This window comes from Mauremys mutica, chromosome 7, assembly GCF_020497125.1.
Source record: "Mauremys mutica isolate MM-2020 ecotype Southern chromosome 7, ASM2049712v1, whole genome shotgun sequence".
Lineage (NCBI taxonomy): Eukaryota > Metazoa > Chordata > Testudines > Geoemydidae > Mauremys > Mauremys mutica.
The window spans coordinates 98,084,091-98,109,250 of record NC_059078.1 but is presented as its reverse complement, the minus strand read 5'-3'; the positions used below and the strand labels follow the sequence as shown (position 1 = coordinate 98,109,250).

General features: G+C 41.1%; 2 protein-coding genes across 5 annotated transcripts in view; one reads left to right on the top strand and one right to left on the bottom strand.

Annotated features, from left to right (window-relative positions):
• The window catches only part of MYOF (myoferlin), a 111,296-nt gene extending 99,360 nt beyond the window's left edge, over positions 1-11,936 (bottom strand). Inside the window, exon 1 of the mRNA XM_045024898.1 lies at positions 11,775-11,936. Coding sequence (XP_044880833.1) covers positions 11,775-11,862 — 88 coding nt within the window. The 5' untranslated portion in view covers positions 11,863-11,936. The remainder of the gene's footprint in view (positions 1-11,774) is intronic.
• A 1,322-nt stretch (positions 11,937-13,258) lies between these two features.
• CEP55 (centrosomal protein 55) overlaps positions 13,259-25,160 on the top strand; it is a 37,617-nt gene continuing 25,715 nt past the window's right edge. The window contains exons 1-3 of one of the 4 annotated variants that reach the window (XM_045025290.1): positions 13,259-13,347; positions 18,933-19,127; positions 20,871-21,155. In XM_045025290.1, the coding sequence (XP_044881225.1) occupies positions 18,945-19,127; positions 20,871-21,155 (468 nt within the window). In that variant the 5' untranslated portion in view covers positions 13,259-13,347; positions 18,933-18,944. Of the gene's footprint in view, positions 13,348-14,282; positions 14,634-14,711; positions 14,862-15,500; positions 15,636-18,932; positions 19,128-20,870; positions 21,156-25,160 lie in introns of those variants that run through there. The other 3 variants (XM_045025288.1, XM_045025287.1, XM_045025286.1) reach the window with 3 other exon arrangements.

The window sequence follows — 25,160 nt, the reverse complement described above, 5'->3', positions numbered from 1 at the left end:
ACAGTTCACTCACTGAATAAATGCAAATTTATAAGGGGAAGTGAGTGCCACACAAGAATTACTAATATATTAGCCTTACTCATTATCACGTCTATTCCAAGTGAACTAATTGTTTAGTTATTTAATACAGAGATATCACTAGAAAGATTGACATTTACAAACTTTTTACTTGCCCTCTTTCTTATCTTCACTCCTTTAGTGAAGCAATATTACAAGCTCACATTTTCATTTGCAAGTTACAACTATAATTGTCAGTAAAACTTTGTGAAGGTCTGTGAGGCAATATTAAGTCAGTTTCCACATTACTCAGGTGGTGGAATTTGATGGCTCTTTCTATTGGATGAAAATGGAAGGCACTGAAAAATTAGCCCATAGTATACATTGCAAGGAACTGACACACAGTTCTGTAACAGGAATTGGCCACAAATTATGCAGGATACTGACTCACATCGTACCACAAAGGAAACAGCATTTATAATCTATGGTGCAGTAAGCTCACATCTTGCAGAACAAAGAACTAATTGTCATAAAATCAGCCTGAGTTCCACTTCATAGTTAGAGCTAGTCAAAAAAGAAAACCAAAGAGAAATGTTCTGAAAATAATCTAAATGTTTTGTTTTGACATTTCTGAAATGAAATATTTTGATTTTTTTAATTGGAAATGACTTTTTGTTTAGAAATTGTCTTTAATTTTATATTAAATATTAAAAAGCTCAAAATCAAAATAAAACTTTTCATTCACTCTGAAATGGTTTTTTTCAACTTTTCAATTCTCAAAAAATTTTGAAATATTTGTTTCATTTTGACCCAAAACAAATGTTATTGTTTTATTTTATTTTATTTTTCTTTTTTGATTTTTCAGAAATGCCAGCAAACTGAAAAATCAGTTATTCCCACAGCTCTACTCACAAGCCTATATAGTGAGGTCACCTAATCAATAATGCTGCACTGTTGAGCATGGCTACCAGGAAAATCTGAGGTTCAGAACAGATCTTGAGATTCCCAGTCTTTTGCTCAACAGAAGGTGGGGTTGTCAGAGGAAGGATTCCTACTGCAGTTCCATGTAATGTGGAATTGTACCATAGAGACAATCCTTATTGAACTGATTGATAAAAGCACTACAATCCCCACTCAAGCCAGCTAATACCTCAGTCACAAGTCTGTAGTGTAATGTGAGGGACCGTGTAGTGTAAACACTGGCCAGGCTCATTCTTGACAAGGGGGAGAGCTCATTCTTGACTACCTAGTACTAATTACTAAAAAATAATAGTAAAATAAAAATAAGGTCCATAATTTCATTTATACTGTACATACTATAGTGTATGCTGAGAAAAAATATTTTATGTCATATATTTTAGAGTATTGAGAAGGATTTGGGGGTGTATGGATTAAATTAACAGGAATTTGATAAAAAACATGCATAATTTGAGTCAGTCCATATGTGGAATTGACACATTTGAGGTTGATTTTTAGTGTTTATTCCCTTCATTTTATGTTGCCTCTTTGTATTCGTCTATTTTACCATTCTTTTAATACCACTTATTTTACTTTGTTTTTGTACCTGTAGCAAAGAACTTTTCCCTTCCCATTTAACATACTATGCTATAGCACATTTCTTGGCCCAGAGGATTCCCTTTGGGGCCATTCAGCATCACCCATTCTTCAGCCAATGGGGTCGCTTTGATATTGGGTACTCCGCACTGGCTATGAACCCAATGACGAAAAGCAAGACTCAAAATCATATCATTTGATGAGAATCAAATCTGGGTAAATTGCACAGTAGGGCAGTGGGCCATCTATTGTTTTTCTTTTGGCCTCAGCTTTAGGTAAGGAATGCTCATATGTAGGATATTTTTATATTACTTTCTTTGTTAATAAAGCACACTTAACTTACAGATACCAGAAATAAAGACAGGTTATATCTCCCCTGCTTTATCTTTGTTAGTTTCAGTTTGCAAATAGATTTATTGTACTACCGTGAGGCTGGCAGGCCAGATGCCAGCTTTTGCCAAGGCTGCAGGCATTAGCTAAGAATTGACAAACTCATAGCTGGAGACCAGACCAGTTCATGTGTGTTAATGTTGCTTAAAATAGGCATTAGTCTCATAAGAATGTATTTAGTGTTTAGACTTGATAGAATGTCTGCAAGTTGCTGCATGCATTAATCTTATTTGTAATGTCTGAATTCCATGCTATAAGGAAATATGTAAGTTTTGCTTTATAACTTGGAAAATGTTTGCTCTAAACTTGTGAACTCAGACGGGGAGAGAGTTCTCCCCCATCCATCAAGAAGAACTATCAAAATCAGATGGGCCATCAAGGAACGTTGCAATACAAAGGATTGGTGAATGAATGGCTGAATCACACCTTTGAAATGCTATGTGTAAGGAAGCTTGTCCTCTGGACTGGAAGGCTGAATGAAGGAAATAAAACAAAGCCATGGGAAAATTTTCCATCTCTTTGTTGTTAGAACTCTCACAAGGTCAGAGACACCAAACTGAAGCCAGAGATCACCAGGTGTTACCACTGGGTCTGCCCTGAAAGACACCTTGAATTGACAGATCACTACAATTCTGTCACTCTTAGAATTTAGATTGCCACTCATTTGTGTGTATGTTTAGTTGTTAGATTTTTAAGTTAGTTTATTACAGAATTGGCTACTGGCATTGTTTTTGGTATGTGATCTAAGATACAAATGGATCTGAGGTAAGTGACTAGTCTCTTGGGACTGGAAGCAACCTGAATATTTCATTATTTTTGGTGTAAGTGATCATTCATCACTAAGTCCAGCTCGCCTGAGTGGCAAGATAGACTGGAGAGTTTAAAGGGACTGTGTGTGACTCCATGGTGAGACTGTTATAGTGATCCAGGATTTCACTTGTGTTACTGGCTTGATGAAATCTAATTATAGAACAAGCCACCAGTTTGGGGTATCTGCCCTGTCTTTGACAGTCTGAGGTAGGCATGTTGTTGTTCTCTTTTCTGATTGAAATTCACGGTTGTGACCATTCCAGATAGTGTGACAATTGGTGTAGTCTTGGCAGGATTCTCATGCCACTGATCAGCTGGGTTTATAGATCATAACCCCAGTGCTGTTAAAAGTTTACTTTTGATATCAAGAGGTTTTAAGTGTTAAAGATTAGTCATAATGAGTGAATCGCAGTCATATGAGGGTCTTGACACAAAGAACCTTGAAAAATTATGTAAGAAATAGGGGATTATCCCATAAAAAGCCTCTGATCAGAAACTCAGAGCTTTGCTCATAGACTTTGAGCAAGGAGCAGGGTCTGAGCACCCAACTGCCCCAGATGCCATAGAAACCGTTGCAGCAGAACTGGTTTGAGAACAATTGTTGTGGGGACTGTAAGTGATTAGGTGAAAGCTGCCGTCTGTGATAAAAACCTTCCACAGTTTGGAGGCAGCAGAAATTGCAGATAAATATACTGAGTCAAGGGCTCATGCAGGGCACAAACCGCAGGGAAAGAGAAATGCTCCTGTTCCCCATGTTAAGAGGGAGGAGGGGTCTACGAATAAACCTAACCCCAACTTTGTTAAAAAATGTCAAAGGAGCCCAGATTTTAAAACCTCTTGCCCTAAGGGAAAGCAGGTAGTCTGCCATCACTATGGGACTCCTGGCCATACAAAACCAAATTGCCTTAGACTTAAGGTCACCCCACAATCTGCACCCAGAACCCCCACAGCGAGTGCCAGTGCTACCACCATGAGTGCTAATGCTAACACCATGATCCCAGAGGAAACAGTACAGGAGCAGATGGCATCATAAAGTATAGTAGGACTGAGTCTTGGTAAGGTAGTGAAGAATTTATTAAGCCTGCTAGAGTGAATGGCACTGAATGTACAGGCTGAAGGGACATGGCATCCTAGGTCACTTTGATTAAGGAAAGCTTGGTAAGGGAAGAAGGCAGACATCCTGGCAAAAGTCTAAATATTTTCATTTTGGCTCAATTTTCTGTGATTGTGCCCCTGACTAAAGTCCACCTTAAGTGGGAGGATTTTAAGGGTGAAATTGCATAGAATCATGGAACTGGAATGGACCTCGAGAGGTCATCTAGTCCAGTCCTGTGCACTCAAGGCAGGATTAAGTATTATCTAGACCATCCCTGACAGGTGTTTGTCCAACCTGCTCTTTAAAATCCCCAATGATGAAGATTCTATAACCTCCCTAGGCAATTTATTCCCCTGCTTAACCATTCTGACAGTTAGGAAGTTTGTCCTAATGTCCAACCTAAACCTCCCTTGCTGCAATTTAAGCCCATTGCTGCTTATTCTATCCTGAGAGGTTAAGGAGAACATTTTTTCTCCCTCCTCCTTGTAACAACCTTTTATGTACTTGAAAACTGTTACCATGTCCCCTCTCAGTCTTCTCTTCTCCAGACTAAACAAACCCAATTTTTTCAATCTTCCCTCATAGGTCTTGTTTTCTAGACCTTTACTCATTTTTGTTGCTCTTCTCTGAACTTTCTCCAATTTGTCCACATCTTTCCTGAAATGTGGCACCCAGAACTGGAAACAATACTTCAGTTGAGGCCTAATCAGCGCAGAGTAGAGCAGAAGAATTACTTCTTGTGTCTTGCTTACAACACTCCTGCTAATACATCCCAAAATGATGTTTGCATTTTTTGCAACAGCATTACACTGTTGACTCATATTTAGCTGTGATCCACTATGATCCCTAGATCCCTTTCCACGGTACTCCTTCCTAGGCAGTGATTTCCCATTTTGTATGTGTGCAACTGATGTTCCTTCCTAAGTGGAGTACTTAGCATTTATCCTTATTGAATTTCATTCTATTTACTTCAGACCATTTCTCCAGTTTGTCCAGATCATTTTGAATTTTAATCCTATCCTCCAAAGCACTTGCAACCCCTCCCAGCTTGGTATTGTCCACAAACTTTATAAGTGCTCATTTCCCTCTATCATTTTAGCCACATCTAAGCAGTTCATGTTATAACGTGCAGCCAGAGAAAGTATGGCCCTGACTCACCTGCTGTCTATAGACAGCAGGCAAAGTTGTGGGGGTGGGGAGGAATGCCCTCAGTCCTTTGTCTATTGAGAGTAGTAGCTTCTGAGAAGGAATTTGAGGCTTCTTCTGCTGTGCTAGAGTCTGCTCTATACTTAGGTGAGACTCAGGAGTTTGTGAAAGCTTAACAAGATGACCCTTCTCTGGACAAGGACAGGGGTTGCAGCTCAGAATATACTACCTCAGCTGGGGAAGGAAATGGTAGATTTTTTGTATAGGGAGGTTTCCACAGGGAAAAAGTGTTGTCCTGGTTAGGTTTGCAAGCAGGTAGTTGTGCCTGGGAAATACAGGAGAGGGTTGGATCCAATCCAAAAGCAGGTAAGGCTGGCCTTTTTGAAGCACCACAAACAGGTATTTTCCAACTGGTCAGGTTTAACTGACAGGATTATACAGTCCATTGAAATAGCAGGGCCCCGCCCTGCTCCTAGCAAGGCATATTGTGCTAAAGGGGAAATGCAGAAACAGATCCTGGAAGAGGTAGATAGCATGCTGGAGATGGGAGTAATTACTAAAGTCCCTGGGTATCTTCTGCTGTGACAGTACCTAAAAAGGATAAAGCCATGAGGTTTTGTGTGGACTTTAGGAAGCTAAACACTATCACCTAACCTGATCCATACCCCACATACCAAATGGAGGACCTACTGGCTCTGTTGGAGAGTGCAAAATTCATAAGTATGACTCATGAGTACTGGCAAATCCCCTTAGATGCTCATGCTCAAGAAAAATAAGATTTTATAGTGGAATATGGCTTATAGGAGTTTAAGGGTATGCCTTCTGGATTAATCAGTGCAGCAGCTAGGTTTCAGAGGCTTGCCAATGAGGTGCTGCAGGGGGTACAAACATTTGCCAAGACCTATATAGATGACTTGGCTATTTTCAGTAGTTTCTGGCAAGACACTTGAATCACATGGGAATTGTGTTACAAAGGCTTAAAGAAACCAACCTCACTGTCAAGGTCTCCAAATGCAAAATGGGGACTGCAGAGATATCCCACTAGGACACAGGGTGGGCAGTGGTTTTGTTTGCTCTGATCCTTTAAAAGTAGGAAGCGATTAGAAACTTGCCTGCCCCACGAATCCAGAAGCAGGACCAATCCTTTATTGGTCTGGCCAGCTAGTACCAGAGATTTGTAAAGAGGTTTAGTGGCATTGTGGCCCCCCGTAACATACCTTACAAAAAAAGGGAAACAAGACTGGATGTTATGGACAGAGGCTTGTGAAAAAGGCTTTCAGGATATAAGAGGCTGTGTCCAAAGAGCCTGTTTTGGCCAGTGCTGATTTCAGCAAATGAATTATACTGTGCACCCATGCTTCTAACATCAGGTTAGGGCAGTCTTAATGCAGAATGGGGTGGGAAACAAGCAACATCCCATTGCCTTCTTGAGTAAAAAAACTAACCATACTGAACAGAACTATGCTGTCATTGAGCAGGAATGCTATGCCATCGTTTGGGCTGTTAAGCAACATAAACCTTGTTTGTGTAATAAAAAAAAGTCATGTTTTAACGTCAGGCTTTGACGTGGTTGCACTGAGCTAAGGGAACCAATTCTAGATTATTTTGTTGGAGTCTAGCCATACAGGAATTTGATATGGAAATAATTTGTTTAAAGGGAAAGCAAAATGTAGTGGCTGATGCCTTATCAAGAATGGGGTTATTCTGAGGCATATTCAGGAGTGTCAGTGAGATCCCTTCCTACACCTGTTTTGCATTGGGGGTGTGATGCTGGCAGGTCAGTTGCCAGCTTGTGCCAAGGCTCCAGGCATTAGCTAAGAAATGACAAACTCATAGCTAGAGACCAGACCAATTCATGTATGTTTTAATGTTGCTCAATAATAGGTATTATAAGAATGTATTTAGTGTTTAGACATGAATGCCCCTACCGTACCTTGGAAATGCTATGTGCAAGGAGGCTTGTCCTATGGACTTGGAGACTGAATGAAGGAAATAAAACAAAGACACGGGAAAATTGTCTCTCTCTTTTCTATTTGAACTCTCATAGGGCCAGAGAAACCAAACTGAAGCCAGAGATTCCCCCAGGGTAATTCCTTGGTCTGTCCTGAAAAACACTTTGAATTGACAGATCGTTACAATTCTGTCACTCTTAAGATTTAGATTGCAACTAATTTGTGTATGTGTTTCCTTGCTCTAACCTTTCAGTAACTCTCATTTATTTTTCCTAGTTAATAAACCTTTACAAGATTGGCTACAGGTAATGTCTTTGGTATGAGATATAATATACAAATGGGTCTGGGGTAAGTGACTGGTTTCTTGGGACTGAAAGCAACCTGAATATTTTGTGATTTCTGGTGTAAGTGATCATTTATCACTACATCCAACGTGCCTGGGTGGCAAGATCGACTGGAGAGTTTAAAGGGAGTGTGTGTGACTCTATCGTGAGACTGTTATAGCGATCCAGGAGTTCACATTTGTTACTGGCTTGATGAAATCGAATTATAGAACATACCATCAGTTTGGGATGTCTGCGCTGTTTTTGACAGTCTGCGCTGAGATAGGCATTCACTGTTGTGAGCCACTCCAGACAGTATGACAACTACTTTTGGCTATAATTTTCTAATACTCCGTATTGGAAATGGTAATTCATTTTTAGTGTGAACATTTGTCAGTGTTCTTGATAGGTGAGATGTGCATGTTAACCAGAAGAATTTCACTCACTAGATATGAATTTTGTTTAGGATAAGGTTCTCCTTCCTTAAAAATTCTAACCATACTGCTATCACCCCACACTCAGAAGTCTAATTGAGTCACATTATTTTAATTCATCATTGTTGACTCCAGTGAATGGCACAATAGCAGAAATAAGCATCATATGGTTTTAGAAAACCTATATCATCTACCTTTTTAAAAGTAATCTGACAGTGGTATCATAAGGGCTAATACGCCACACTTCCTTACCAAAATAAACTTTAAAAGCCATCATCCCGAACTCTAATATAATTACATGCTCAAAAACTTCATTAAGACAGAATAAAGGTTGCCCAGTGGTACCTTGGGTCCTTCCAGAATGTGGAGAGTGGCTAAACTTTAACCTCTGAAAACCAGTAAATATAACGTTGTTATGGAGTAATTAAATCAGAACAAAGTCACTTTTATTCCCAGAGTGTCTCCATGGAGATTTACACCAGCATAGCTAAAGTTTTATAATTATACCACTATAATTCTGCAAATTGACTTTCCCATGTAGACAAGCCCTTAGACCCAGAAGAGGAGATTTTAAAAAAAGAGAGCATCAGCCCACTACTAGCCCAACAAAATAGAAGTCATAGCTCCAAATAATTTTAAGTCAGAACTGAATGCTACATGTCAAAAGGAAGCAGCAAGTCAATAAATGTCTTACTATTGATCGTGCATATAAGCAAACATGTCTTCTATTACATCTAAAGGAAGGAAGTTTCAGGGTTTTTATTCTAGTTTACTATCTCTTACATGTAAAAATGTTTTATTGCCTTAACTTTTAGTGTTTAAAGCCCTTTTGGCATGTTTTCACACTTTTTCCTTATTCATTTCAATAATGCTTTCATTTAACAGAAAATTATGACAAGCTCAGAAATCTGCTATTACAGCCTCTGTGTTTGCAGCATTAGTTTACATTTGGGTGTGTAGTTCTCTTTAAATGATGAGCTGTTCCTTATGTAAATAAAAAAAGGTCAAGCTCACAGGGCTGAGGAAAAAAGTTCTTGGGGGAAAAAAAAAAAGAAAAACTAGTGCAGATAGTCTATCACTACAGGGTTTTGTGCACATCTTATGATAACATTTATGTATGTTAGTTATGACAGCTATACATTACTATGTAAATACTAATGAGCTCTATTCAAGGTGCAGATAAAATTGTGTTTTTAATACCTGATACACACATCAGAAGCTAATGAAAGAAACTAAAGCGATGATCCTGCAAATGCTTATGAATGTGAGAAATGTTCACGTGAATAGTCACACAGAGTTTGCTTATCTGTAAAGATACTCATGTGTATAAATGTTTCCAGGACCAGGGTCTAAATTGATAAATCTTTTTCATAACTGGCATGTCTAAGGGCCAACTCTCACAGAAGTACTGAGCACACACAACTCCCACTGAAGTTTTAACATATTCTAAACCAGTGGCTCTCAAACTTTTTTTTACTGGTGACCCCTTTCACATAGCAAGCCTCTGAGTGCGACCCCCCCCCCCATATATATTAAAACCACTTTTTTATATATTTAACACCATTATAGAAGTTGGATGTAAAGCAGGGTTGGGGTGGAGGCTGACAGCTCACAACCCCCCCATGTAATAACCTCACAACCTCCGAAGGGGTCCCAACCCCCAGTTTGAGAACCTATGTTCTAAACCATATACTGAAATCAATAGAAGTTACTTGTGCTTGATGCCTCTTAGGACCAGTCCATCAGTTTTAAATGACTAATTTAATTTAGAAAATATTGTTGATTGAATGTGAAATACCATCATGAGTCTATCAGAATATTACATTTTACAATACAACATTGGCCTCAATCATGTCAATAGGAGTACTCAGATGCATAGAGTTAAGGATGAGCACAAGTACACTTGGTCCTCAATCCCCCAAGAAAAAAATATCCTGCAAAATGGGCCTAAGTGTTGCTGACATAGTTTATTTTGTTGTTGTTTGGTTTGTTTTATTTTGGAATATAATCTCCAAATTGTATTCTATGTTGGGGGTCTGGAACAAATTTAGTAGAATAAAGGTGTTGCCATTCTGTTGGCATACACCTTGCTAACAATAACATTGATTTAGATTATGGAACATGCCGGGGAAAAAATGGTCTCCCTACTAAACACACCATAAGTGTAAGCAACCAGTCAGCACACTCCAGACATGTCGCGATGCATCCTTGCCACCGGATAGTCAAACTGTGAACTAGCTGAGAACGCTTCCCCACTGGCTCCTCCTCCACAGTTGACAAGATCCTGCTGTTTTCTGGCTCCTTGCACTACTCTGGCCAGAATGCAAAAAGAGAGAATCTGGCCCATAATATGTAATGCAGGTGTGTAAAAATATATGCAGTATAAAGTAAGAAATTATATATTCTACTAAAAAAATTCATCAGGGTGAACTTGTACTAAAGAAAATGGTAGATGATGCCTGTGAGCATCAGTTTACAGTTTTTACATACAAGTCGCACATATAAACTGCCCCTTGAATATCTGTCACTGGTGTTCCATTTCCCATGCTGCCCAGGCACCAGTCAGAAAAACTGCAGGATTCTGAAGCAAATCTAACACTGCAGTGTGGAAGCAGCATAAGTAGACCCAGTCTTACTCAATGGAGTAAGAGGACTTGCATTGGTAATAGTGTGCGCTCAGGAAGGAGGAATGGACTTGGTCATGAAAAGTAGCACCAAATCAGGGAAGCACAGAGACCAGAACCAATAGCAAGGGGCAAAAAGGGGAGAAGGGACACAAAACAATTGAGAGATGAAAAAATGGGGACTGAGGGAACAGAGACAATATAGGAAGAAGAAACATCTAGGGAGGAAAGCAAAGAGAAGAGAAAGGAAACGAGAGAAAAAGGGATAAAAAGAGACGAGGCAAAGGGAAAACAGTGAGAAAAAAAATCTACCTTGCTAGAACAGCACTTGTGAGTTCCACTGAGAAAGACTTGATTATTAGGAAGTACAGAGGCTTTCGGGAAAAGCATAATCACTTTAACAAACTTGAAAACCTAAGACAAAGGGGAAAAGGGGAGGAGAGGGTGCACATCTTTTTGACAATAAAATGCTTCTACATTGAGAATATCTGAAAAAATTCTAGCAGCAGATAGACCACCCTTCCCCATCACACTGTAACCACCCTTTTGGGTTCACCCTGCTGAGATACCAAATCTCAGCAACTGTTTTTATTCTTAGAAAAATTTGTTTCTAGTTCAGCTTATACTAAAGCAATAATTGTCTCAAGAGTAAATTTAACTGTTGGCCACAGTTGTTTGATGGATTACACAATACAAGATTGTCTGGCTCCTCCACACCTTGAAGGTGACAACACTAAACGTGTAGCTGAACCCCCTTGGTACTGAAGGAAGAAGAAGCCATAGAAACTTTAATCAGGTACAAAACTTATATCAAAATGAAATTAATGTTCAATCTTACATATAAATGTTAGTTAAGTGTTTTCTCTTTCTCCCTTAAGCAACAAGTAGGCAACTCTGAAAATGGTATGATATGGAAAGTTAGGAGGTTTCATAATATTAAAAGAAATGCTAAAAATATTTTAGTAAAATAATTACAATAAAAGGGAACTGCTGCAGAAGCAAAATTGGTAGTGAGCAGCAGCTGCTGTGCCAAATCAAAAAAAAGCTAAAGATGAAAGATTTTCAGCATGAACATCACAGGTTAAGGATTGTAACTCAAAGTCACACAATTTAGGCTTTAATTAATACTATCACTAAAAATAGATTTATAAGTAAAAAGAGGAATAAACCCTTACAGGAGCTTGGAAACTGAGTCTTGGGAAAGCAGTCCCAAAGGCCACGAAAAAGAAAATCACACCCACAAACATACTCCACCCATATCATGCCCTGTGCAGATAACATCAGTCTTTCTGGTAAAAAGTGTCTTTGCTAACATTATGGTGAGATTCAGTTTTGTGTAACTTCAGTATTTCATAATTTTAAAATACCAATGTAGAACACTTTATCCTCAAAGCTACAAAAATATGCAAACAGAAATCTGACTGAGTACATTTGTTAGTTTTCCTTACCTTTAAAAATAACAGTAACAATAGGATCCGGTTTTCCAAATTTAGTTTTAGGGATATTGGTAGCAGATTCCACAATCACCCGAAGCATTGTTTCAAAACTTGTGTTAAACCACTTCTGTCAGAAAAGGAACTCAAGAAATTCTGTACTTCAGATGTCCTGTGTCCTCCTCCAGACTGCAAAGCTAGGAGGAGGCGGCAGCAAGGAACAGTTTGCTTACAGTGAAAAAGGGCTGATGGGTGGATCTATGACGAGCTAGTTACTAAAGGCTATAGAAAAAAAGCTACCTGTAAACTGACACCATAATTCCTGTGCAAAGCAAGCACCATCCTGTGAAGTCTGCTATGTGAAAATGAAAAATGTACAATGTAAACAGTATATAAAAAAAGCCTGAGCATATGAACCTCATATAAGTAAGTGATCAGGGAATGAGGAGTATATCGCTGGCAAAAATTAAACACAACCTTAGTAGTCAGACACAGCACAGCTCCCTCTTTTAACTATACTTCTGAATATACCATGTCGTTGAACTTTATAATGGTCTACACTTTTCTCATCTTTGCTTTCAATGTGTCATGTTTTAATATATTTTCCATGTTTCTTTCCTATTTTGTAAATCCACAAAATATCTACTCTTCAAAACAGTTTGCGTACTCCCCATTCTATACGGCTCAGGTTTTTAATAAACCTCTCTTATATTGTGTAGGCACTATACATTCTGCATTTAAAAATTGCACTATTACATTTGTTCAGCCCTTTAGGAGCAATAATAAAAAAAAAGAAATATGTAATAATATGGTGTCTGAAGAAAAATCTGAAAGTTTTAACCCAAAAGGAGAGAAGACCTTATCTATTGCTCAGTGACCTATAAGTGATTGCTCTGAACCAGAGAAAACTCGGGAGTGGAATCCACCTGAATGAAACCAGTCAGAACTGGTGAATCAGAAGAACAAAGAATTGGCTATATCAGTTCCAACCATTAGTATGCTTAGTCCTATTTCCTGTCTGATGTTTCAGAAGAAACCAAACCAAAATTACACAATATATCTATTTGTACAATAAACACACATGGAGATAAATTTCATCCTGACCTCTGCAAATATCACATTATGCCCTGGAATCTCAGATCTTATTATTTTTAGCTTGTATTAACTGCAAATATTATTGATGGTCATTAAATTGTCCAAGCCATCATATTGTACTTGTTGACCTTTAGACGTAGTTCATTCTGTATATTAACTATATGTTGTATGAAGTATGGTAGTATTTTATTTCATTTGGTCTACATGAACTGGCTGTTCATTTCCTTAGTTTCTTGGCCCACCTGGTTACTATCTGGTGGGAAGCTGAGAAAAATAATCAAGAGCACAGACAAATTTAATAATATCCATGTGGAAACATACTGATGCAAATACAGATTTCTTACTGTAACTGTCTGGAATGCAAGATCAAGGGGATTTGAGCAAAAACATTCTATTCCAGAGTAGACCATGAAAGTGACCTATTTTCCCAACTGGTCATGCAGTAAGAGTGGAGTGTGTAGCATGCCTAAGCACAAAAAATGTTACAGAAAACGTGAGTTTTAAAATAACTGTGAGGGTCCAAGTTTCCTAGAAAAGAAACTAAACTCTGAGTTATACCTCACCTCATTATACTTACACATTGCAGAATCTATATCACAGGCTTGAGTCAATTCCCACTGAAGTCAATGGAATTGGCTCCCCCAAACGAGCAATATTTATGCATAACAGCACCAACCTTACCTGCTGCCCAAACACTCTTCTTTTATAAACCAAAATTTATTTAACTCCACAACAGAAATTCACTCCAGAGTAAAATTTAATTTGAAATCTCAGTGTACAAAGGAACACGTTTGTCTGCAATTTTTAAAAATAGTTTTAAGGATTAGAAAGAGAAATCTCCAAAGCCAGACTTTAGACATTTCAAATGGCATTAAAAATCCTTTATATTAAATAGTATGTTGGATACCTAATTTGGCACTCCGTTTCTGCTATTTGTATTGTATTGTTGTAGGGAAATTTCGGAAATTTCTCCCCACAGCTTGGTGGTGTATAAACACAGGTGTCTGGTCCAGAGTAGAGGTGATCACTTTCCTATATTGCAGTAATTCATTTTTCAGACTGACATAGTGCCCAGATGATAGACAGTTAACAAACCTCCAGGGGGCAATATGATCATTTATTATTCACACGGGGCGCCCTGGAGCTGCTAAAGGGAGATTACTCCCTTCCCTGCCTCCTCAGCCCCTCCCTCGCTCCCTTCCCTCCCTCCTGTCCAGCCCCTGCTCCCTTCCCTTCCCGTCCCTCCTTCCCCTTCCCTCCCCCTGCATCCCCCCTCTGTTCCCCGCCCCTGCTCCCTTCCCTTCCCGTCCCTCCTTCCCCTTCCCTCCCCTGCATCCCCCGTCCGTTCTCCAGACCCTGCTCCCTTCCATCCCCTGCATCCCGCTCCATTCCCCAGCCCCACTCTCCACTGCTCCCCTTTATCCCCCATCCCTTCACCCCCTTCTTCCAGCCCCCGCCCCTCCCTACTCTCTCCCCTGCGCCATTCCAGCCCCTCCCCAGTTCTCCTTCCGCCTCAGTCCCTTGCTTCCCTTCCCCCTCCTCTCCTCAGCCTCGCCCACTCTGCCGTTCCGCCCACCCTAAGTCCTCCGCTCTCTCCCCCGTACCTTCCCCCTCCCCTCAACGCTGTCTGACCCTTTAGGGACCCCGTAGCTCACTTCCGGTAGTGAGATCCCTGAGCGGAAATGACGTTGACGGAGCCGCGGGATTCAAACTCCCGGAAGCGGAGGTGTGGTTTTGTGGAGGGGGATTTATAGCGGTGTTGTTGCCGCTGCTGCCCAGGTAGGTGGGGGTGTCCCGGTGCTGCTGCCGGAACGAGCCCGCGGCGAGGGGGGTAGTGGCGGCTCTGCACGTAGCGATCTGAGCCCGGAGCTCTCCCGGCGCGGCCCCGGGCCCGCCCTGCTGGCGGCAGACGCGCCGCGAACCGCTGCTCTCGGTGGAGGGGCGGGCGGCTTCCCCATGTCCCGCGGGTCCCGAGCGTCCGTGGAGGCAAATCCCCCGCTCCCCTGGGTATGGACCTGTGGCTGGAGACGGCCTCTGCCCGTCGCTCCTGAGCAAACCTAACGCCCCCGGTCAGGCTCGCTGCTCAGAAGCCACGGGCCGGGGTAGGCGTGACACGCAGCGGCTCGGGTCTCGCTCCCCTGTGGCGAGAACCGAGCATCGCGGGAGGCAAGCGCTGGAGCTGTGCTCAGCGCAGCCCCTAGACAGCCTGGCGCAGGGGGGCCTCTTGAGGCGCCGGGGAAGCCTGCAGCGGAGGGGGAAATTGCGATTGTATCTAGACACCAGGTGCGCCCACATTAAAAGATCTTAGCCTCTGTTCAGCAGTGCTTCTTGAAGCTGACACCGGTGAAGTGGTGCAGGCAGATCTGCTGATCATGGGTTAACTGACAAAGTAGTAAAGCCTTGTAACTGTGTTGGTCCCAGAGACAAGGTTGGTCCAATAAAAGTTATTAGACCAACTTCTGTTTTTGCAAGAGCCAAACTCAAAAGCTTATCTCGCCAACAGAAGTTGATTCAATAAAAGCTATTATCTCACCCACCTTGTCTCTCTAAGGTAGTAAAAATACCTGTGACCTAGATACCAGTGCTTACCTTATTGATACTACTGGTCCAAGTGCACCCTTGTAAAACTGACAAATCCTCTTGTAGACAAGACTCTACAAGCTGAAAACAAAGAGAAACTGTGAAGCTTCTGACCAGTTCAGAGACAACACCCTGATGGGAATTATAGCTCCTTTCCAGTATCTAGGGTTGTGGATTGACCTTTTCACCAGGAGATTGCTGGTGTGCCCTTCTTTCTTTTGTAATTTCTGGTTAATAGGTTTTTGTCTTCCAGTTAGATCTCTGGTAAATGTTCAGGTCCAGAGTTAGCAGTAACTGAAGACAGATGTGCCTACCCTTTTGCTCTTAAGGTGTGGGGGAGGGCCGGGTTTGAAAAATGTATCAGACACATTCTGACAAAACACTTTTTCAGTGGAATTTGCTGCTTAGTCAAAAAGTGAAATGGTCCACGGGTTCTGGTGGAAGTGGCACTCTGTTCCCCTTCACAGAGAACTTCGAAATGCTTTGTTTTCCATTAGTATCAGAACAAAACCAGCTTTCAAAATAGAAAAACCCAGTCTGTTAAATGGAATTACCTTTTTGTGCCCAGCTCTAGTAGCTATGAAAGATAAAGAAGGTCTGGTTCCATCAGTTAGCTCCAGGGACAACTTCCTGATGAAAAGAAGCCTCTGCTGCTCTTCCCTATAGATAATGGGCCTTCTGGTATTTCAGAATGCTTTCCCTGATACTTATCTTTTGGGATTTGTCTCTGATTTAGAGCTAAGATGTGAAAAAATTATTTAAACTTGAAGCACCACCTCTGTCTAATCCCTGGAAGGAACTTCTTGTCTGTCCACTCCAAAGCCTCTTGGCTCCTCTGAGTAGGGAGGATCTCTGCTACTCCAAAACCCATCAGATTGGGTAAGGGATAAATAATCTCTGCTCCTGAGGTTAGGTTTCCAAAGCAATAGTGCAGAGCACTGGAGCTATTCTCATTAGCAGTATTATTTATTTGTATTACTGTAGCACCTAGTAGCCCGAGTCATAGACCAAGACCCCGTTGTGCTTGGTGCTGTACAAACACAGAACAAAAGGATAGTCTCTGCCCCAAAGAGCTTGCAATCTAAATATCCTGCTTTCATCACAATAGTATCTGAAAGCCTCCAGTAATACATTATGGGATGTAATTAACATCTGTCACACATTTTGGTTTGCCCTCTTATCCACTCCCCGAAGGAGAATTGTGTGTGTGTGTGTGTGCGCGCATGCAGTGTAGTGTTTTGCTTCTATTTTCTGGGTTTTTAAATGTACACATTGCTGTGTGTGTGTGTAAGCCCTGGCCTGCACTACAAAATTGTCAATATGATTATGTTGCTCAGAGGTGTGGCAAATCCACACCCTGGAGTGATACAGTTTTATCAAACAAACTCCTAGACAGCACTATGTCAACGGGAGAGCTTCTCCCGTTGACATAGCTACCACCTCTCAGGGAGGTGGAGTAGCACTCCTGTTGGCGTAGGTACCGTTTTCACTAAGCACTATAGCTGCACAGCTGCAGTGCTATAAGTGTAGACAAACTCTTAGAGGCAAGATTGAAGAAATGTGCCTTTCTCTCTGAGCAGAAGGGGCTCGGTTTCTGGTGTTCCTTAATTTCTGTGGGAGTTTGTTCTGCAGTCTTAGACCAACAATGCAAAGGTCTGTCTGCTGCACAGATGAGCTTTACCCTTATGGAAGAAAGTTCCATTGTGGCTGAGGAGCAGAATTGTTGATTTTGGTCTTTATCATGGAGTTCTAGGTCATATACTGGGTCTGGGCCATTAAGTACCTTAAAGAGAAGAAGGGGAGACCTTGAATTTAACTGGATATTCAATGGGAAACCAGTGTAAGGAGTGAAGGACAGTTTTGTGTGCACGGTAACCCGAGGTGTTGCTGAGGCAACGTGCTGAAGTGTTCTATAGCCGTTGAAGTTTTCTAAGGGCTAATGGTGCCATCCCCAGGTATACTCCATTGCTGTATTCCAGATGGGAGGTGACAAAGGTGTGTATAACTGAGGCTAGATCATTGTCCACCAGGATGGAACAGTCACAAGCCAACCAGAGTTGATAGCATTACTCACAGGTGCAGCTATACGAGTACTTAGTGTCAGTGAGAATTCCAGAAACAACTCTTAAAGTACTATGGACTGAACTGAGCAAATGTGGATGTCTGCAATCAGCCAAAAGAGACTGCATCACAGATTCAAACTCTTCAAAGTGCTTTCCTCTGCCCACCAGTATAACCTATGTCTTGCTTGAGTTCAGTTTCAGCTAGTTGCTATGCATCTGTTACCTGATGTCATCCAAGCATTGGCATATCTTGGTGATAGCAATACTATCGTATGTGGTGAAGGATAAGTAGAGCTGTGTGTCATGTGCATGTTGCTGGCACCTGAGATCGTCATCTTACCAGTATACCTAGTGACTGTAGATGTTGAACAGGACCAGAGAAAATTGATCCTTGAGGGTATCCATGAATGAGAGGTCTAATGATGGAGGGGTTGTTTCCTGTCACTATTTTTGGGATGTGACGCTCCAGAAAGGACTAGAACCATTTTAGCATATTCTCCTGGACCCTTGTCACTTCTTTCAGGTGAGACAGCAGAATCCATTGCAGAGACGTCCAAACAAAAATTGAGAATGGAAGTCTGCCAAACATGCTTTGATAGCAGGAGATCGTCCCTCAGGTTCCACGAAAGATGTTTTCGTCCCATGTCTTGGCCTGAATCCAGGCTGTGCCACGTTTAGGATATAGGCAAAAAGATTATTTTCCCCAAGAATCAGGCAAGCACAGACAGTACTGAAGAGGGTTTATTTACGGTACTGGGAAGACTGACAAGCAGCTTCAAAAATATGGTGCTGTAGTAGTCAGTTATATACAGGCTCTTATCAGTTCATTTGCATTTATCTGTACATACAGAGACAGACATAGTTACAAGTCAAGAGGGAACCTTGAACAAAGATAAAAATAAGAACAGTACATACATATAGAGGTCATCCTAATTACATCAAACATCTATGACTACCTTGCGGGTGAAGGAGGCGGGGTGTGTGTGGGGAGTGGGGAGCGAGTTAGGGATTTGTGAGGGAGGTAAAGTAGTATTATCTTCATTTTGAAAATAGGAAAACTGGTTACTTCAGTCTGTGCAGTGCAGGAATAGAACGCAATCTGACTCAGTCCTGAGTTTTAACCATTAGACCATGCTTTTATCAAACTTGTATAAAGACTTATTTTTCGTTAGGTCTCTAGCAATATGCCTCTACCTCGATATAACGCTGTCCTCGGGAGCCAAAAAATCTTACCGCGTTATAGGTGAAACAGCGTTATATTGAACTTGCTTTGATCCACCGGAGTGCACAGCCTTCCCCCCCCCCCCCCGCTTTACTGCGTTATATCTGAATTTGTGTTATATCGGGTCATGTTATATCGAGGTAGAGGTGTATCTTTAATATTTAACACAGAAAGGGACTGTTGTATACATAATTATTTTGTTTGTTTTCACAGAACACTTGGAGGATGACATCAAAGGCCACCAAAGATATAATTATTGGCAAGTGGGGATTCAAATCTAGTAACTCCAAATCTGAGACTGAGTTGGAGAAGTATAAAAGAGAGAATGCAGCCCTCAAAAAGTCAATGGAGGAAATCATTAAAGGGAAAAGCAAAATGACAGATACAGAAAGGAATAGACTTTTAGAGGTAACATATACACTATGACTCTCTGGCTTGTTTCTATGGTGCCATAATTGTACAAAATAGCATTTCTCAACAAATGACTATTCTCCTTGTAACTTTAAAATCAGATTTTTAAAATGTATCTCAATGTGATGCACCCATTCTTAGGTATTTGTCAGTTGTGCCTGCACTAATAAATTCCAAGTTATTTTACAAAGTGGTTAAATACAGAGGCCTGGGGCCAAGGGCCTCAATTAGTAGCCAATAAAACATGTCCTGTAATGTCTTAATACTGTTTCAGTGTTCTAAAAATGTCCGTAATTGGAGTATTGCCTGCAGAGTTCCCTATTTTGGATGGTATAAGCACCCTTGGTGAATGAGATGAGAGCTCACTGGATTGCATGTCCATGCAGCTGGTCTGTAGTCTTGTGCTCGCATTCAGATTCACCTAAGGGGATGCAGCCACAACCACCATAAAGTGTCTTTATGCCACCATAGACAGAGAGCAGGAATTTGGGGATGTCAATTTCTGCCCTGCTGTTCTATTTCAGTTTTATTAACTAGGTTAAATAGCGATGCCTAGCAAAAATAGCACTTAAGCTAAGTTTTTGGCTTTCTTGCCTTTTAGTTTTGTGGCTCCATTGAGCCTTTCCCGGGTGTACTCAAGACTTCTTTGCTAACTTGAACTAGAAGAAACAGTCCACCAGCTGCAAGCTGTGTCCCTCCTGCAATGGCACCATGTCTCTGACTGAAATATAATGGGTGTCCTTTTTGTTGTGAAAGAACAGGATCCCAATAGGTGCTCTGTGTGTGATCTTCACGAGCTTCACTCTTTGAGTGAGCCACATTAAATTCCATCTTCTGGACACACTCTCCACTTCTGCTTCAGTCCTCCAGTGGCTTCATAGTTTCAAGTAGCTGGTCTTGAAACTCTGCCTCTAGTGGACAGAAACCTGTACAAAAGTGAAATGATGCACACGTACATATTAGAAGAGAGGGTAGAACCCATTTAATATCTAATGTCAGTCATCAGTAATTGAAGATACAGTTGAGTGAAGCACAGTTTAAAGGTGAAAGACCGGATTGTGTAGAGACAGGATTTAATGGTCTCACTGTCAGCTATTCTTCACTGACATCACTTACATTTGAGTGGGGGGAGGGGGTTTGGTGTGTTTTTGGTGGTACTTATTGTTTTTGTGTTGGGGTTTTGGCAAGCTAAATTGCCACATGAAAAGGCTGTACTTACTGTGCTCTAATGGGATTTAAACATAAAAGGCCCTTCTCAGTCTCTAAAAAGCTACTGGATGCAGTAGCAATGATAAGAAATGTGCCAAAGAAAAATGCTTCATCCCCTAAGACTCTTGTAGTTCTCATGGTATACATGTCTCCAAATTTATATAATTTGGAAGAATACTTTTTTCAACTGAATGGCAATGAGATTTTTGTTGCTCGTGTCATTTCCATGGTTACATCTGCCGTAGACTCAATTAGTATGTATGTTTTCACATCCTTTAACTATAAACTATACTCTAGCTTGTCTTGAGTGGTAACACAAATAATTTTTTTGACTCAAATTATTGCATATGTGTTTCAGCTAACCCCTGTAGCATTCTCTAGTTACAATAAAACTAATATTCTCAGCTGACTAAAAGTGGGTCTTTCAACATTCAGAAGTGAATATCAGTTTGGATTCTTGTGGACTTTCCATCACATTTCTGTGTGGTAATTTTTATTGGCTTATCTACGCTCTTGTTTTGCTCCATGTAGAAAATACTTGCCCTTGAAACTGAAAAGGAAAAATATATCTGTCGATTTGGGGAGAAGGAAAAAGAAATCCAAAGCCTACAAGACAAGCTTAAAACCAGAAATAAAAGTAGTGATGTCACTTCACTACTTGGACAACTTGAAGAGAAAACAAAGGAAGCGGAGAGGAGAGAACTACTACTTAATTCCCTGTCAGAAGAGATGGACCGTTTGAAGCATAATTTATCTACAGTTACTGCAAGATGCTCTGAACTTGAAAACCGAGCCAGCACCTTCCAGTTGTCCCAGGTACGTGTTGAATAAATCCCTAATCATTTATAAGCTTACTTTAGAATTCTTTTTTGGTTAAGCACTGAAATCCATTCTGCAGCAAGATGCACTGATATACTACTTCCCTTTTTCTAAAAGGTCTTATGACTGTATATAGCAGTAAGTGGAGTAATCCAGCTAGTTACTGTCTGAGGGATTCTCCCCTTTCAAGCAGTTCTTCGTGCTGCTATAGCAGCTTAGAAAGATCCCTAGAAGCCCCAAATCTAGATGGATTGTTCCCCAGCACTGGCTTTGAGCAAGGCAGTCTACCCTCACCTGCAAGATCCTTGCCACAAGCTCTGGTGTAGAACATATGACTGAAGGCATCAGAGAGAGTGAGGGGCTGTGGCTGTCATGGATGCTGCAACTGCTTGTGCTGAAATTCATAGGGCAGTTGGGGGGACTGTCATAATTGAGACGTGGATCAGGGTGTGTTTGATCATCCCGGAATCCCAATGCCACAAAGGTGACACAGTCACCTTGACTCCCCTCTCACTGAGCTTCTGTAATTTGGGAGAACAACGTAGTAAAATCTCATTCAGTGGGCAAGTTAGTGCTAGAAAGGTAAGAGAGGTATAATTAGATTTGTAAAAATCTACAGAATCATACATTCAGTGATGTCACCCTCTGCAACACTGGCCAGGAAGACTTGCTGTCATCCTCCCTAGGTCCTCTGGTTGGTGGAAATGTTGATAACACAGTGCTGTCAGAAATGGGTCAAGTTAGGTTTTTGAATGATACCCTTCTTCCATGAACACAATGGTACCAATTGTGACAACCTTAGACTAATTATGTCGAGATATATTTGAGAAATTTTTTTAAAAATCAACTTTTTTTGGTAATCCTAGGGAAGCTGTCCTTTACATGTAGGCCTGAAAACATTAATTCATCAGATGATTTTGAAGCACATGGTATTTCACACATAACTGGTGTGATGAGGCCGTCCTTCAAGACCTAGCCAGACCCAATAAGGGATAGTAGTTCTGGTTGTGCTTGATCATCACGGAGCCTTTCCGTTGCTTGATGATTTGCCCTCTTGCTAAACGGTATAAATGCAACCTTTGCAAGTGGCAATTTTTCTGTTTATCTGCTTCTTGGAAAATGTCCACCAATGTGATTCTGCAAATGTTGTAATGTTTTCAAATGGTAAGCTCAGCATATGACCGCTTCCAGTGCATTTATGACTTCCCCAGTGACTGTCATCTTTTCAAGCACCTGCTGGTGGGTCTCGAACCGGTTCTCCTGCAGCAGAGATTGACCTGGGCCCCAGCCGGCTGGATCAAGCAACCCCAGCCCAAATTGCTGCATGGTGCAAATTCCAATTAACAGTCCTGACATCACTTTTAAAGAGTTTCAAACAATCAACCAACTTCATGTATTGCCACGTGATCCCATGCTGATTCAACCTCATCAAACTGCTTCATCCATTCTGTGATACTGCAGCTCTCTATTGTACACAAAAGGTCACAGAGTAGAATGTACACTGGATGTGTGTAATTGGTATCGCAAGTCCTCTACCCTTTGGGAAATGACTTCAAACAGCTTAATATGCTTTTCAAAAAATACATCAATTATGTTATGTACTGTAAGTACGTGCATACCATTTGCAGATGGATTCCAGTAATTCTGGCTGGATCGTGACATCTTAACCAGTGCCTCATAACTCTTTATAACAAAGCTGATAATACCACTGAACTGCTTCTTTTTTTGCCAATGGCAAATCAGCCTGAAGCTCCCCTTCCATTTACAGTAATCTGTAACATTATAAAAAAAAATCAGGTATGTTCTGAGCATTAACAGAACATTGTACTGTCAGTCGAGGGCTATGATTTAAGTTTGTCAGGGCTGCATGTTGACATGCCTCTGTTAAAGTATAATTAAACTTTTTTTTTTTAGACTCTTTCTTGAATCTATACCAGTGATTGGCAACCTTTCAGAAGTGGTGTGCCGAGTCTTCATTTATTCACTCTAATTTAAGGTTTCGCGTGCCAGTAATACATTTTAACCTTTTTAGAAGGTCTCTTTCTAGAAGTCTATAATATATAACTAAACTATTGTTGTATGTAAAGTAAATAAGGTTTCAAAATGTTTAGAAGTTTCATTTAAAATTAAAGTAAAATGCAGAGCCACCCCCCCCCCCCCCCCCGGACCGGTGGCCAGGACCTGGGCAGTGTGAGTGCCACTGAAAATCGGCTCGCGTGCCACCTTCGGCACACGTGCCATAGGTTGCCTCCTACCCCTGATCTATACCTACATAATTGTTCTATGTTTGTCATGTTTGGTACCATTGTATTTGTAGGGGAAAGGGCTTTTGAATGATGCCCAACTTGACCCATTTCCAATGACATTGTATTATCAAAATTTCCTAAAACTGGAGGAGCTGGGTGCTGGGGAAAGGGGCAGGCGGGTCGGCAAGTCACACACCTCCACCCCATGCCACTGAGGTTAACACCATTGAAATCATGATTCTGTTGATTTTTACGAATCAAGTGATACCTTCTTTATCTTTTCTTTATTTATTTGGTCACGGAATTACACATGTTCCCAGGCTGTTAGAGGAGCAGCACAATCTCACACTACCTTTTAAAGAAATGCTTATTTAACTCCCCACCTGACCTCGCTGTGGTCACAAAAACAATCATCTTTGAGCTCCCCTGTCTCTTTGGTCTTAAAAATTCTTATTTACTGCTCATGCAATTCTGAGAACTGGCCACCTGTGACATATGATGTAAACCACACAAACAGTGCATGAATGTTCTGTGCTAGAAGACAACAGGCCAGTCCTCTTCAATCTGCATGGTGGGGTAGCATGGGAAATGTACTACAGCTGAATGCTACAGCAATGCATTTTTGAAGAACAAAACTACTACTTATAGTGACCATAGCTGAATGAATAATGATGTTAGCTAAACAGCTGCATCTATGTAATCTAAAGAACAATTCCCAGAGGACCAAACTAGAAATCATTTTTTTTCCCCCAGAGATGAAGTGCTCTAAGAGCTTTGACTTTATTTTTTTGGGGGGGGCCGGGGAGACAGGGAAGGAATCCCACCTTTTCTAAGTGTAAATCACTTATAGCTCAGGTAGTCTGATATAGGATCTGAAAATGTTTTATCTGCTTGCTTTCTGTGCTGCCATCACCTCCCCTGTGCTTTACAAGTCACTACAGTACTGTAAGAACTACTAGGGCTTAAATATCAATGCTTGTACACTCTAGCAGTTAGATCCATTGGTAAAAATCTATTTGAGATAAAGGTGGCGGGGAGAGGAGGAAAATGTGGTAACTGTCTTAAGGTTCTGCATCCTTTGACTTGCCAAGGCAAGAAATGCTTAAGCAAATTCAATAACAATCCCTCTCTGAATCCAAGCGCCTCTCTTGCTCTTCCCATGAGACATAGGTCCTCTCCTAAACCAATTGTTCATAAAACTAGCCATTGCTGCTTCTCTCTTGTACCACTGTCACTCCACTAGGAGGCTTCACACTCTCAAGGTGCAACCTTGTATCTCAGTCCACCCTCTTCCAGTCAACTCTCTGAGGTTCACTCTGTTTTTCAAGTATCTGTTTTTCAAATTATTCACTCCTTCCTATGTAACTTGTAGGGATGAGTGGTCCATTTTCCCCCTTCTCCAAGTAAAGCCCCACTCTGCTGAAAATCTAACCTTGGCACAAGGAAGATAATGTCTAACTTTCTCCCATCCTGCAGTGTTCATTCCAATGGGGATGCAATCTGCACTTCTGATAAAGCCTCCTAAAGTAACTCACTTTCTCTCTTTCCCAGCAACACTTAATTCTTGTTTTCAAGCCTTACTTCATGTATTAATACTTAACATTATTTCTTCCTTCCCAACTTTAGCCATACTCCCTTCACAAACCAACAAAAGTGATCCCTCAGTTCCAGTAAAACAGTATGCTTCTGGGTCCCTGGGGGACTTTTTAAAGGTACTCCCTTCCCCAGGTCAGAGTAATGGTGACGTGGCAGTCAT